The sequence below is a fragment of the Sebastes umbrosus genome, chromosome 8 (genome assembly GCF_015220745.1).
Source record: "Sebastes umbrosus isolate fSebUmb1 chromosome 8, fSebUmb1.pri, whole genome shotgun sequence".
NCBI lineage: Eukaryota > Metazoa > Chordata > Actinopteri > Perciformes > Sebastidae > Sebastes > Sebastes umbrosus.
The window spans coordinates 19,164,940-19,177,473 of NC_051276.1; the positions used below are offsets into that span (position 1 = coordinate 19,164,940).

Below are 12,534 nucleotides of genomic sequence, written 5' to 3' on the forward strand. Positions count from 1 at the left end.
TTGTCTGTCGGTATGTGTGTGTGCCTTTGCATAACCGCATGCGTGTTTATGTGCTTGCGTGAGTGTGCGTGAGTGTGTGACAGCTTACTCTGGGGCAGAGCGGTGGAGAGCAAAGCGGTGTGCGGGACGAGAAGGCGTGGACGATAGAGGCGAGGTCATACGCGCTAACATCCTGCTGACTTCTGGGTCAAAGGTCAAAATTCAAGGGGCACCGACGCAGAGCCAACCTGCTCACTCATTAATCTTTATCCCGAGTCTTGCAATCCCTGCATCTAAGGACAAGTGTATTTGGCTGGAAAATCTAAACCTTCTACATGACCCCTACTTTCCTGGTTAATGAGGATAATTTTGTATTAGGCTGCTGGTCTGAAAAAACACACATAGAAAGCATTTTTTCAAATCCATTTCTCCGTTCAAAAATGCCACCACACTGGGTACTACACTGGTATGGACTGCTGAATCAATTATCAATGTGCGAGCTTATATTAAACAGAAAAGTGACTTGACATGACACTGGGCTGGTGTGGTATTTTCTTCATTATGATGTCTGTCCTGACTTCCATCGCATGGAGAAAAGCCAAGGCTGTTAAACTGCACAGTATTTTCGAGACGCCACAAAAAGACACACCGCTGCTGCATACCGCCCTTGTCTCAATGCATCTGACCCTGTCCGGCATGCATTATGCAGGCATGGGGAAAGTAAGCCGAGCCCAATATCAAGATGTGAATACAGTAATATTGCATTCCTATCCTCGTCGGATAGGGGAACTTTGGTTGAGACTGTGTTAACGATCGCACACTGCTAATGTTACCGAGTGTTAACGATTTAAGGCAAGAGGAGGGAAGCAAGAGTAGAAGAGATATGTATGTATATGGAGGAAAAAAGATAACAAATTAATACACACTCCTATCGTAAGTCGAACAAAATGTAGAAGCAACTAAGGGTGGGAATCACCAGAGGCCCCACAATATGATATTATCACGATGCTTAAAGCAGCAGTAGGTAGAATTGGAGCAAATATGATTAAAAAAAGTTATTTTCATAAACCGGTCACGATATCCTGACAGTAGAGCATGAGGCAGGTAATATGAAAAAAAAAAATCATGTGCCTCCGTGTCCTCCGGTGGTCCTAATGGCATCTACAAGATTTCACAGACCGGATGAAAACAAACTAGGCAGCGCTGATCAAATATGAATTAATATTCTGTTACTGTAATGCCTATTTCTCACCTCAAATGTCTTCAGAAACATCTGGTAGTGTACTGTTTAGCTGTAAAATGAGAAAGTTTATGACCCAGCCACCATGTTGAGATCAGTTGAGGAAATACCAAGCATCGTCCACCAGCCGGAGCAAAACTCTCAAATCCCCCAAATATTCTGCCATCTACTGCCACTTTAAGTCACAATACGATTTATTGCAATTTTAAGCATTTTGCGATATGCTGAGTATTGCGATAAGATATATTGCGATATATTGCAATTTATTACCTACCTGCAAATTATGTAGTTTGACAACATCTGTTTTATCTAATAGGATAAAGTTTTCACTCGTTTCATCTCAGAGTTTTCATTAACAAATCTTGAGGTCAGAGGTCAAGGAACCTCTTTGAAAATGGCCATGCCAGTTTTGCCGTTTTGCGTTAACTTTGGAGCGTTATTTAGCCTTCTTCCCGACAAGTTAACATGACATGGTTGGTTCCTTAGATTATCGAATTTCATATGATAACAGTATATTCACTCTAGCTTTAAGACGGCTACAACCTCTGAAAGACAGAGTAGCTATATGATATAACAAACTCACATGCAATAAGCAATGGATTTTCAATATTCATTTATGGTATAAAATTAAAAAAAAAGATATATAAGTGACAATAGATGCAAGTCAATTTGACTGCATTACTGTGAACAACATGATACCAGAAGAGTTTTATGTCAGATAGTGTAAAGCAAGTTCACCACCAGTCGGGGAAACCAGTTTACACGCACAGAAGTGTGATACAGTAAGATGGAACTGCGGCTAATTATCCCTTATTAGAGTGTGTGTAAAGGTACTGCCAGGGGGGTGAGAAAAAGAAAAAGCCGGCGTTGACAGCTCACACACCGCCCGCTAGTCCCACAGCAGCCCTAACTCTTGTGAGACACCAGAGACTGACGTATTTCACACACACACACACACAAACATGCATACATGCATTGCTGTGACGCTACTGCCATCAACCACAGTAAGACACAGATAATCGATGAGGACACTCTTCTAATGTGAAAGCCTGTGATGGGAAAAAGCCTCGCTCACTGTGCCCTTGATCTTCAAAATCGTACTGAATGAGAGCTTTTGAGAAAGTAAAAAAAAAAGGTCTGGACCCCATTGAGGAGGCAAATTATGAATTTTGTTGGCAGGGGTGAAACAAAAGACATCTATGAAGAAGACAACATTGTTTTAATTTCCCATCACTTTGCCCATATTTATTTTCACAATGGAACTAGATTTATTCAAAGGGGTCGCTTCCTTTGTTTGACCACAAGGTAAACTGTCCGAGCTATGCGTATGTGCATGCGTACATGTGCGTGTGTGTGTGTGTGTGTGTGTATGATTAGGGGGTGTACGGACAGTGTAGAATGATAAGAATGTTGCAGTGTGTTTGCAGAGTGTGTGTTAGGGAGATAATAATCCCAGCGGTCAACAAGAGTGAAGGGCCAGAGCTGCACTGACCGGCCCACCATCTGAGAGAGAAAGAGAGAGGGAGGGAGAGAGGGAAAGAGGGAGAGGAAGAGGGAGAGAGGGAGGTGGCCATGTGGTTAACACTTGCTCACTGAGAGGCGACTGGAGCCCGGCCAACCTCTTCACACACAGGCTGACCACACAAGAGCCTCTCTTTCTCCCTCTGCCTCCCGTCCTCCCTTCATCCCTTGTTACCTAACATTTCCTTCCCTAGCTTCCTCGGCTGGCCACCTCCCACCTTCCTCCTCCCCGCACCTTCTTGCCACTTTTGTCTCTTCCAAACTTGCCCGAATTCCTCCCTCCCATTTTCTCACCTATGTCTTCTTTCCTACCTCCTCCCACGACCCTAAACTGTCACTCCGTCCACCTCCCCCATCATGTCTGCTTTTTGACGAACATCTATCCTTCTGTCTCTCTGCCACGGCGCTCCAAACACTCTCCTCCCTCCCTCCCTCCATCCCTCCCTCCCTCCTTCCCTCTCCGACTTACCCGTATAGGGATCCGTTCCGTCTCCGTCTCCTTCTGCGGGTTACGGTACTTCTCATAAAATTCTCTCTTCTTTTTGCCCTCTTTATCATCTTTGCGTTCCCTCTTCTCAGCGGGTTCGTCCGAGGGTTCGGTAGGAGAGGGCAGGGGAGAGAACATGGCCGGCTTCTCCACCTCCAGGTAGTTCTCATTGGGGTTGAGCACCATCACACCGTAGCCATCCTAAAACAGATAAGACACACACGTGTTAGAGCCATGGCATCAGCATCACCTACATCAGATACTGTTCATATTACGTGTTAAGCATTTATGATATTATATATCAGAATCACAATCAGGTTTATTTCACCAAGTATATACATACAAGGAATTTGACTCTCAAGATGCTTACACAGAATAGAAATAACAGAATAAAGAATACAATAATAAAAATCAAATAAAAATCAGATGTCTATATACTGTACGTACACTGAGTAGGATTTATATTGATGAAGTATAATTTAACAAACTATTTTTACAGACCTTTTTTTATAACAAAGTGCTTTATAATGCAAAACAAAACTCATTCAAATACAGCTCCAAAATGTATATAAATATAATGACTATCTTCAGGTAGAGAGCATACATATGTGTGTGTGTGAGAAAGATCTGTAGAAAATGTATATTAAACAAGACCCGAGGGAGATTGTGTAATTGTTTCTTTTTAATTACCGAAATGTTTCAAGATTTTTTTGGTTACTTTTAAAAATGCCTAAAAAACCTTAAATTAAATCTAAAATGTAATGTTGACGGGACAGTTTTTGTTGTTTTTTTACTTTCAGAAAAAGACAATATTAACTTTGTAAAATCTACAAAGGAAAGCTGATATAACACCGCCTGATAATCTGAGAAACTTTCCAGCCCATTCTAGGTCTGATAGGGGCTCGTGGTGTTTAAGAAAGAGCTCAGTGGTGGATATCTACGGGCAAATAATACCGGAACAACACGCAGATTGTGAGACGAATGGGGGAATGATGTAAATCCAGAATGAAAGAAATGGCAGAGACAGAGACAGAGGAGAGAGTGTCACTGCAGGGACAAGCCTGAGAAGTAACTGGGGGATTGAAATTCAGCGCCGGTGGTTTCAGTCGGTGAGTAGCATTTAGTGACTCCAAAGGCCATGTGTCACTTAATATCAAACCCAATCGATCCCACCATCACTCAACCAAAGACTTAGCCGCAATACGCATCTGTGTATGTGCATGTTACGGGAATTCAAACTTCTCAGCACTAAAGATAAAGGTCTAAACATTTTTAAAAAGCTGAGAAAGGTTTCACATAATTATATTTGAATTAATAAATAATCAGTGCGGTACTTCAAAATTAAAAATAAATATGAAAAGAAGAGTTAAAAAGAGGAAAAATGTAAAAAAAAGAGAAACCCAAGTGGTTATAATAAGAACGAATGACAGTAGGGAAACGTATTGTGGAGAAAAGGAAGTTTTCTCGTAGCCTTTGGTGACTTCTTCAACTTTGAAGCCATTTTAATTAACTGTTTATTGTCCCAAGCACTCCGAAACTAAAGCAGGAAATGGACGGATTCCTGTTTCACTTTGGTTGTGCTTTTCACACACAACCCCCATTGTGATACACACACACATACACACTTACTCAAACTTATGGGTGTACGCCTGTGCTGACACACACACACACACACACACTAAGGAGTACGCAAGACATCAGTGCTGACAAAAAGACCTTTAGGAGACGTGAGAGGGAGTTAAGAGAGGCAGCGTCACTCAGCTTCCTCCGCAAATCGCCATCACACACACACACACACAGTCTCCTCGAGGCGGCACGTCTCCTCTACCTTAATAAGTGTTAACACAATGTGCTTGTCTTCCGTTGACGCAGCATGAGTGTGTGTCCCTCCTGTGCCCGTCGACATCAAACCTGCCACACACCCCTTCCCTTAGCACCTGCCGTGTGTTGACAACGGCAAAATGACACTTTCTCACTTAGTCAGATTATAAAATTTGTTGGATTCTCATTCCCCTTTCAAATCCAGACACAAGGCCCTCCTTCCCTTGCTGGACACGTAATGTAAAACTTGTTATTAACATAAAGATAATAAACTTAAGACAGCATTTTTAAAGCGAGAAGAAAACTGGACATGATCAAATTGCTAATTATAACATTTAAAGTGTGTTTTAAAAATTATTTCACTATTACATTAGCTTTTACTGAAAGTTCAACAAATGCATTTTGAAATTCTAATTTCAGCTTTAAAGAATTAGCCTGCTATATAATGGCATCTGCGTGATGATGGAATGAAGTTTTGTAATTTACTCCAAGGCACAGCAAGTCTAACGGTAATTTAGCAAGTGATTTATGACTTTAAAAAACGTCCACGTTATAGTTTGTATGCAAATTCTAAGTACATGATGTTTCTCCAAACCTAGATTTGTATTAGTCTGTGTGTGTATGTATGTATGTACAGAAGAAAAAGTGAAGTTGGAGGGATAATGGATGAGGATCTATTAGGGAGACTGCAGACATCACAGACACATTTGCACACAAATACAGAAGTTCAGACACAAAAGCTCACATTCAGACGGACGGATCGCCGGATGAAAAAGAAATAGAAGCAGGTGAGGGAAAAAAAGAGAGTGGAAGAGACAGAGGGGCGAGAAAGAGTGAGAAGCAGAGAGGGAAAGATATACTGTAGATAAAGATGGATAGAGAAGGAAGGAAGGAGAGACAGAGAGATGTAGTCGAACCAGATCCACACCAGCTTTGTGCCACTGCCCACTGGTGGCAGCCTGATAAAATAACTGACAAGACCAGTTCAGCCTCAAGGCTGCAACATCATAAAAACAAGATCAAATTTAAAATCAATAAATGATTAAATTCAATACTGATAAATAAAATGTATACTGTATATGAAAAAAACAATGGCAAATTGAAAAGCGCACTGCACTGTCAACAAATTCCCCATAGAAAGGAGGACAGAATGACAGAAAAACAACATTTAACCACCATCACATCACTTTGTGTGCACTTCTCCTTTCCCCTAATCCCGGTTCACGAGGCCAAAAGTTAATGGTTTAGCAACACTGGCCCACGTGTTCTGATGCTAACCCCGAGTGCCCTACAACCGTGTTTAGTGTTCACTGCTCTTACTGGTCAATAACCCTCCCTGGCCTTAAGCATACCATTGGTAACCTCAAGTGGCCCGGTTCCTAGCCTTTAGCGTCCTTATGCTAACCCGGAGTGGCCTATAGCCTTTCCCTTTGGAGAGACTAACACACCTAACCGAGCTAACAGTGCTAACCCTTTCAGCTGTCCAGTCACCCAGAAGGACATTGCTGTAAAGGCGGCCAGTGTCGTTGGTGCGCTCAGTCTGGAGGAGCCGGGGCCGCCGGGTTCACCTCCATGTCGGAAACCATCATTTATTTGAACACTGAAAGGTCTGTGTTGGTGTCAGGGCAACACTGCTCTCGCTGTCCAGACACTTCCTCTCTCTTATTCTTCTCTCCATCAGCTACATATACAACACTGAGTGTGGTGCTGATGGACTGAGCACAACAAAGCAATTGGGAGAAAAAAAAAAAAAAAAAAATCGTATATATTTTTCCAATTAATTGTAACATAAATCAAAATAACGCTATTTTGTAAATGTGAGTCTTATATCTTTTTCTTATTTAAAAAAAAACATTAAATATTATATTTTACTACTGTGATTGTCTATCTGTATATACCAAACCTATCTACAAAATAACAAATGTTTTAGAAGAAAAAAAAAAACATGATATTCAAATTAAACTGCACAATGTCAACTTACCCCAAATCCCACAGAACTAATTTCTCCCACAGAGCTAATGTTCATCATCCTAGTCTTTGTGTGACAGCTAAATCTCTCCATACATCTCGCCATACACCCTTGTAGAGTTAGGTCATTCTGCCTTTGTGTTTCTAGCTAACTGTTAAGTCTCTCCCACACACACACACTGGATACACCTGCTAAATCTGATCTTTGTGCTGTGATGTGCTGTCAAAGTGTGAATCTTTACACAAACGCACACTGCAAACCTTGGGTCACCCTGCTTTTTATACCACTAAATCTCTCTCTCACACACTGCTAACATCGGGTCACTTTGCCTTTGTCCTATACACACACACACACACACACACCGTCTGAAATGAAACACACACACACGATCCTCTAGCGTTGGGTCAGTCCTGTCTTTCTGCTGCAGTATGCAGGCTAAGTCTCTTCCCATGCCCTGTCGGTGCCCCATGTGCCACCACCACACTGAGTCCCTGCCCTGGGGCCAGCGGTCAAGAGGGTCGCCCCGACCCCTCTAAGGGGGGGCAACCCGACCCCCATCACCCTGCTCCGGACGCTCCTTAGCGCTCCTTTGTCGGGCCTGTCCCGCACCAGATAGCACAACAAAGGCTGCCGCTGCTAAGGAAACCGGGGCCTGTCTCGTCATCGTGATGAAACCCTTCCTCCGTCATCGCCCCATCTCCCTACATGCAGCATTGAGAAGCTCATTGAAAATACTCCTTACTATCTGCAAAGTATATTGAGAAAAAAAAGTTAATAAAAAAAAGAAAATATATATGAAGCTGCGATATAAATATCTCAATATTAAGCATTATTTGTGATTTACGATGACAGAACTGGAGCCATACTGCGCCATCTTAACAACACTGTCAATACTCTTTGATGACAATGATGCGCCCTCTTTATGGTCAAATTAGATGCCGCTTGTCCACTAGAACTTTGATGGTAACACATCATTATTTTCCCTTCCAGTCGCATTATTTGAAAGGAAAGCAGATAGCGCGTGTGTGTGTGTGTCTGTGTGTGCCTCCACGTTAGCCAGCACACAAGTGCGAGAGAGAGAGTAAATAAGATGTCCCTTTAAGACAGCAGCATCTCTATTTTTTTCCAGTGGCGTTGTAATGAAATGAAATGTGTCTAATGTGCGGGAGCGAGGGAGAGAGGCGGCCGGAGTGAGAGGGTGTTTCATCTGTGCGTGTGGAGCTCAGCGAAGCTTTGATGTGAGAGCTCTCATGTAGCGAGCAGGGCTTTGGGCACAGGGAAAAGGACAGCACTTGACAGGTACAAAGCATGGCTGATAGCGGTCACGGGTGCATGCGGCGAGGAAAGTGGACGGTGTGGTCGCGTGAATTTTGGGGTCGTGTGTGTGTGTGGCTGTTTGCTGAATGGGAGCATATAAATGCTCTTCTTCGCATTTTAGTGCATTTATATATCCCTACGCATGCATTTTATATCTTGAGAATCAGCGTGCAGTCTATAGGTTTCCATTGAAATTGGATCTCGGGCAGCTTACTTTATTAGTTTTCTGTTGGAGGGGGGGTGCTGTTAGGATCGGGGCAAACGGCGCTCCCTTTTCTGAGCAGCCTTTTCGCTCCACTTCCTTGTTTCAGTGACACGCAGCTTCCGATTCGCTGCTCGGGCTTGAGTGACAACGGGGGAAAGGGTCACCCTGCGTGGCATACCCAATAAGACGAGGAGGAGGGGAGGGATGTCTGCAGGCTACAGTCTGGATTGAGATCCGAACGAGGCACAATGGCTGACCGAGAAGAAAAGATAAGTTGGTAAATGAGCGGGAGCAAAGCAATCGGCGTCGCAATTTGTTTGCATTTCAGTTACTCGCAGCTGAAATGACATCAAATACGAGTACAAAACTCTTCACAGGGAGGAGGAAGATAGAAAAAACACAGACTGTTCCTCAATAAAGAGGTATGAAGGAGCTGAGAGGGGAAGGTAAATACTGTAATAACAAGTCCACTCTCACTCTCCCTCTCTGTCAGGGCCACCCTGCTCTGTGTGACCTTGTCTGTCTCCGTCTCTACGTGAGCTTTTTTTTGCATGCAGGGCCCCTTTATCCATCCGATCCCCCTCTTTTCTCTCACTCTTTTTTCCCACTCCTCCTCTCCCTGAGGCTGAGATACCACACAGATCGCACAGTTAATGTCAGATTAAGTCACGGTGCCCCCTTTCTCATTCTAACACGGCACCAGTCTGAGACCCCCACCGCCGCCGCCGCTATCCATACCCAACCAAACACACAGCTATGGTTCTCTGGGAGCAGAAGGGTGGGAGAGCACTTACTGTACCACTGGGGCTATGAAAAGACATGTGTGGATCTTAGGGGGTGATGTGAGAGGGGATGAGACGGGATTGTCATCAGCCTGTCAGCACAAAATCAATCATCCTTTTGATAACTGGCGATACCCAGGGGGCCATGCAAGTACTTGCAGAGAAGACCTAAATGTTACGAAATATTATTATCCTACAGTGTCTTTTAAAAAAAAAAAAGACGGCAAAAGGGTTGATAACAAGATAATGGGCTAAAATAACTCCTAAATTAGGTTGCATAAATTGCAATACATACAGGTACATGAGCTCAAATTGCATTGTAATTCAAGTGTTCTCAAAGATAACTAGACTTCTGCACCTCCTCATGGCTCTGTTTTCAGGCTTTAAAAAATCTAGCCCGTGACGGGAGACTTTGGCCAATCACAGGTCATTTCAGAGAGAGCGTTCCTATTGGTTGCCTCTGATTCAACAGAGGCAGCTCTCAATCACTTGCAAACTCCGATCAAACGGTCAGACTGGGTAGCGCTGATCAAATATGAATTAATATTCCTTTGCTGTATCGTCTATTTCTCGTCTCAAATGTTTTCAGAAACATTTTGTAGTGTACTGTTTAGCTGTAAAATAAGAAAGTTTTGCTCGGCCTGGTGGGCGGGGCTTGGTATTTCCTGAACTGATCTCAACATGGTTGCCGGGTCTCATTTTACAGCTAAACAGTACACTACAAGATGTTTCTGAAAACATTTTATGTGAGAAATATGATCAGCATTGCAGAGTTTGACCGTTTGATCAGAGTTTTTCGAGTGATTGACAGCTGCATAGACGGCCGACTACAGCTCGGCTCTGATTGGTTGTTTTCCTCCGGGCTGTGAAATCTTGCAGATGCCATTAGGAGCAACGGAGGACACCACAGGACACAGAGGCACATGATTTTTTTTTTTTATATTACCTGTCTTATGCACTACTGTCAGGATAGAGTGACCGTTTTATAAAAAAAATTGTTTTAATCATATTTGCTCCATTTCTAACCACTGCAGCTTTAACCCCATGTTATGTTTGTATGTTTAAGCAATCAATTGAACAGCTAACACAAATGTTTACATAGGAAAAGAGAGACAAACTGGAGCTCCATCTCCCCATCTGCCCCCCCTGAGTTAATTTCAAACAAATCGCCCACCGCACGGGCTTCTCCTCTAATAAAGAGTACACATTTAATTAAGTTTCTCTAAATTCAACTTTTCACTTCAAGTTCAAAGAACTGCGCTCGCTTTCCACTAATGTAGTCGTACACTAATTTGGTCAAAGTAAATAAGACTCTGCGGTAATGATTATCTTTTTCTTGATCTTAATGAGCACAAATAGTTTAGGTCAGAATAAGAGGCTAACCTTTTGAGCTAGTCAAGTAGTTTTGTCTGAAACAAGCAGCAGAGTTTTTAACCTTGGCATGGATGTCTGGGCTCATTTGGATATTGTTTATGTGTGGAGCTGAATATTTATAAATGAGTTCAAAGTGGAGCAGTGGGGTGGAGGAAGTGGAGAGAATAGCACAGCTTCAGATCCCTGATGCCTGAGCTTCTTTTCATGCTCGCATTTACATTTCTTTCTCTCTGTTTCACTTTCTATCGCTCTCTTCCTGTCTCGCTCCTCCCGACCTGTCTATTTTCAGCACCTTGGTGAAAGGATAGACGTAAAGACACTCACACAGAGACACTGTTGAGTAACTCACTCAGTGCGATGCCAAAGCCAGTTTACGCATCAATTATTTACCGTCGTCGACGTCTGTGAATCTGTGAATTTGTTCAGCCGCTATCCGATGGTTGATCAAGCATCCGAGTGTCTGGACAGAGAGTGCCACGTAAACACACACACACACACGTTAAGAGTTGGGAGGCCTGCTTCATCTGCTCTCAGCACGACACACACAGAGGGAGGTGCAGCGTTGGGGCTGGGGGTTGTTGGATTGGGGGTGGATGTGGCATTAATCACCGTCCAGGTGGAAATTGTCAGAGCTATCGATTGTGCAAGTAAATGTTACACAAGTCATTTGTCAATTTTTTTTTTTCTTACAGAGGACCAGCGTGTCATTCGCAAAGACGCAACTCTGAATGTAAACTCAGCAACACGGATATTTTTAGAGCCGTCTTACCGGATGTGTAATCATATATGAGAATATGAATGATGAAAGTTTGATTACATCTTTTTACATTTAAATCTTTTAACAATTAGACAAACTTAAAAAAAACTAGAATATAATAATAAGTTACCTCTCAGACAGCAGTGTTGCTTCGGCTGATTATCAAATCCCTTGCATATTAAATTAACAATATTTCCAGTGTACTTTAATATTAGAGTCTCAAACCACATACAACCGCAAAGGAAATACAGTAAGCAGGAAGAGTCCTATGCTCACAGAGGGAAAGCTATGGGGAAATAAATACAGGAGGCTTATTCTGATGCCGTTAGCATTTTGATTTATATATTCTATATTGTCTCCCCTAAGCATACACATGTATTTTTAATGAGGGCACATAGAGATATAGATCATGGAATGATAGGTGCCTCCATACCCTCCTGCCTAACTATTTAATGTATAAATCAGGGAGAGAGGTGAGCAGAGAGATGGGGGGAGGCAGAGAAGCTACAAAAGGAGGGAAGGAGGTGGGGAGGAGTGGAGGCATCCCAGGAGCAACCCTGTCCTGAAGGCCACTAATAACTAACGGTGCACGGAAGGAAGGAGGAGAGGCAGAGCCTGGGTTCAATGAGCCTAGGAAGGAAGGAATACGATGCTAAATGAATATGATGATTATAATGATGGTGATGATGGGTATAAAGAAGTATGTAGCTGCAAAAATAAGTCATCTGACCTCTGCGATGAAATATCCATCTCCGTTGATCGTGATGATAACAATGACACCAGAAAAAAAGTGAGTTTGACTGAAGTGAAGAAATTCCACCAGCGGTATGTGAAATTCTTAAAGAGCGCTGTCGATGAATGTTTCCACTTCACCATCTGGACAGGTAGTTAGTGCGTTAACACACATGAACACACACACGGCGGGTGCGAGACGCATGGCCATATGTACAGCCTGAGCCGGTCGGGGTCAATGGCAGGACACATCTAAACACTGTAGACACATGAACATATGTATGCATGCATGCATGCGTATGCACAGACCTAGGAACAATCTCCGTGTAAAATAATACACAAGTGTAAAT

At 42.9% G+C, this 12,534-nt stretch overlaps 1 protein-coding gene across 2 annotated transcripts in view; it reads right to left on the minus strand.

Annotated features, from left to right (window-relative positions):
• The window catches only part of fam172a (family with sequence similarity 172 member A), a 170,236-nt gene that overhangs the window by 96,966 nt on the left and 60,736 nt on the right, over nt 1–12,534 (minus strand). The window contains exons 7-8 of one of the 2 annotated variants that reach the window (XM_037776657.1): nt 3,210–3,428; nt 2,454–2,722 (exon numbers count right to left, since the gene is read on the minus strand). In XM_037776657.1, the coding sequence (XP_037632585.1) occupies nt 2,492–2,722; nt 3,210–3,428 (450 nt within the window). In that variant the 3' untranslated portion in view covers nt 2,454–2,491. Of the gene's footprint in view, nt 1–2,453; nt 2,723–3,209; nt 3,429–12,534 lie in introns of those variants that run through there. The other variant, XM_037776656.1, reaches the window with a different exon arrangement.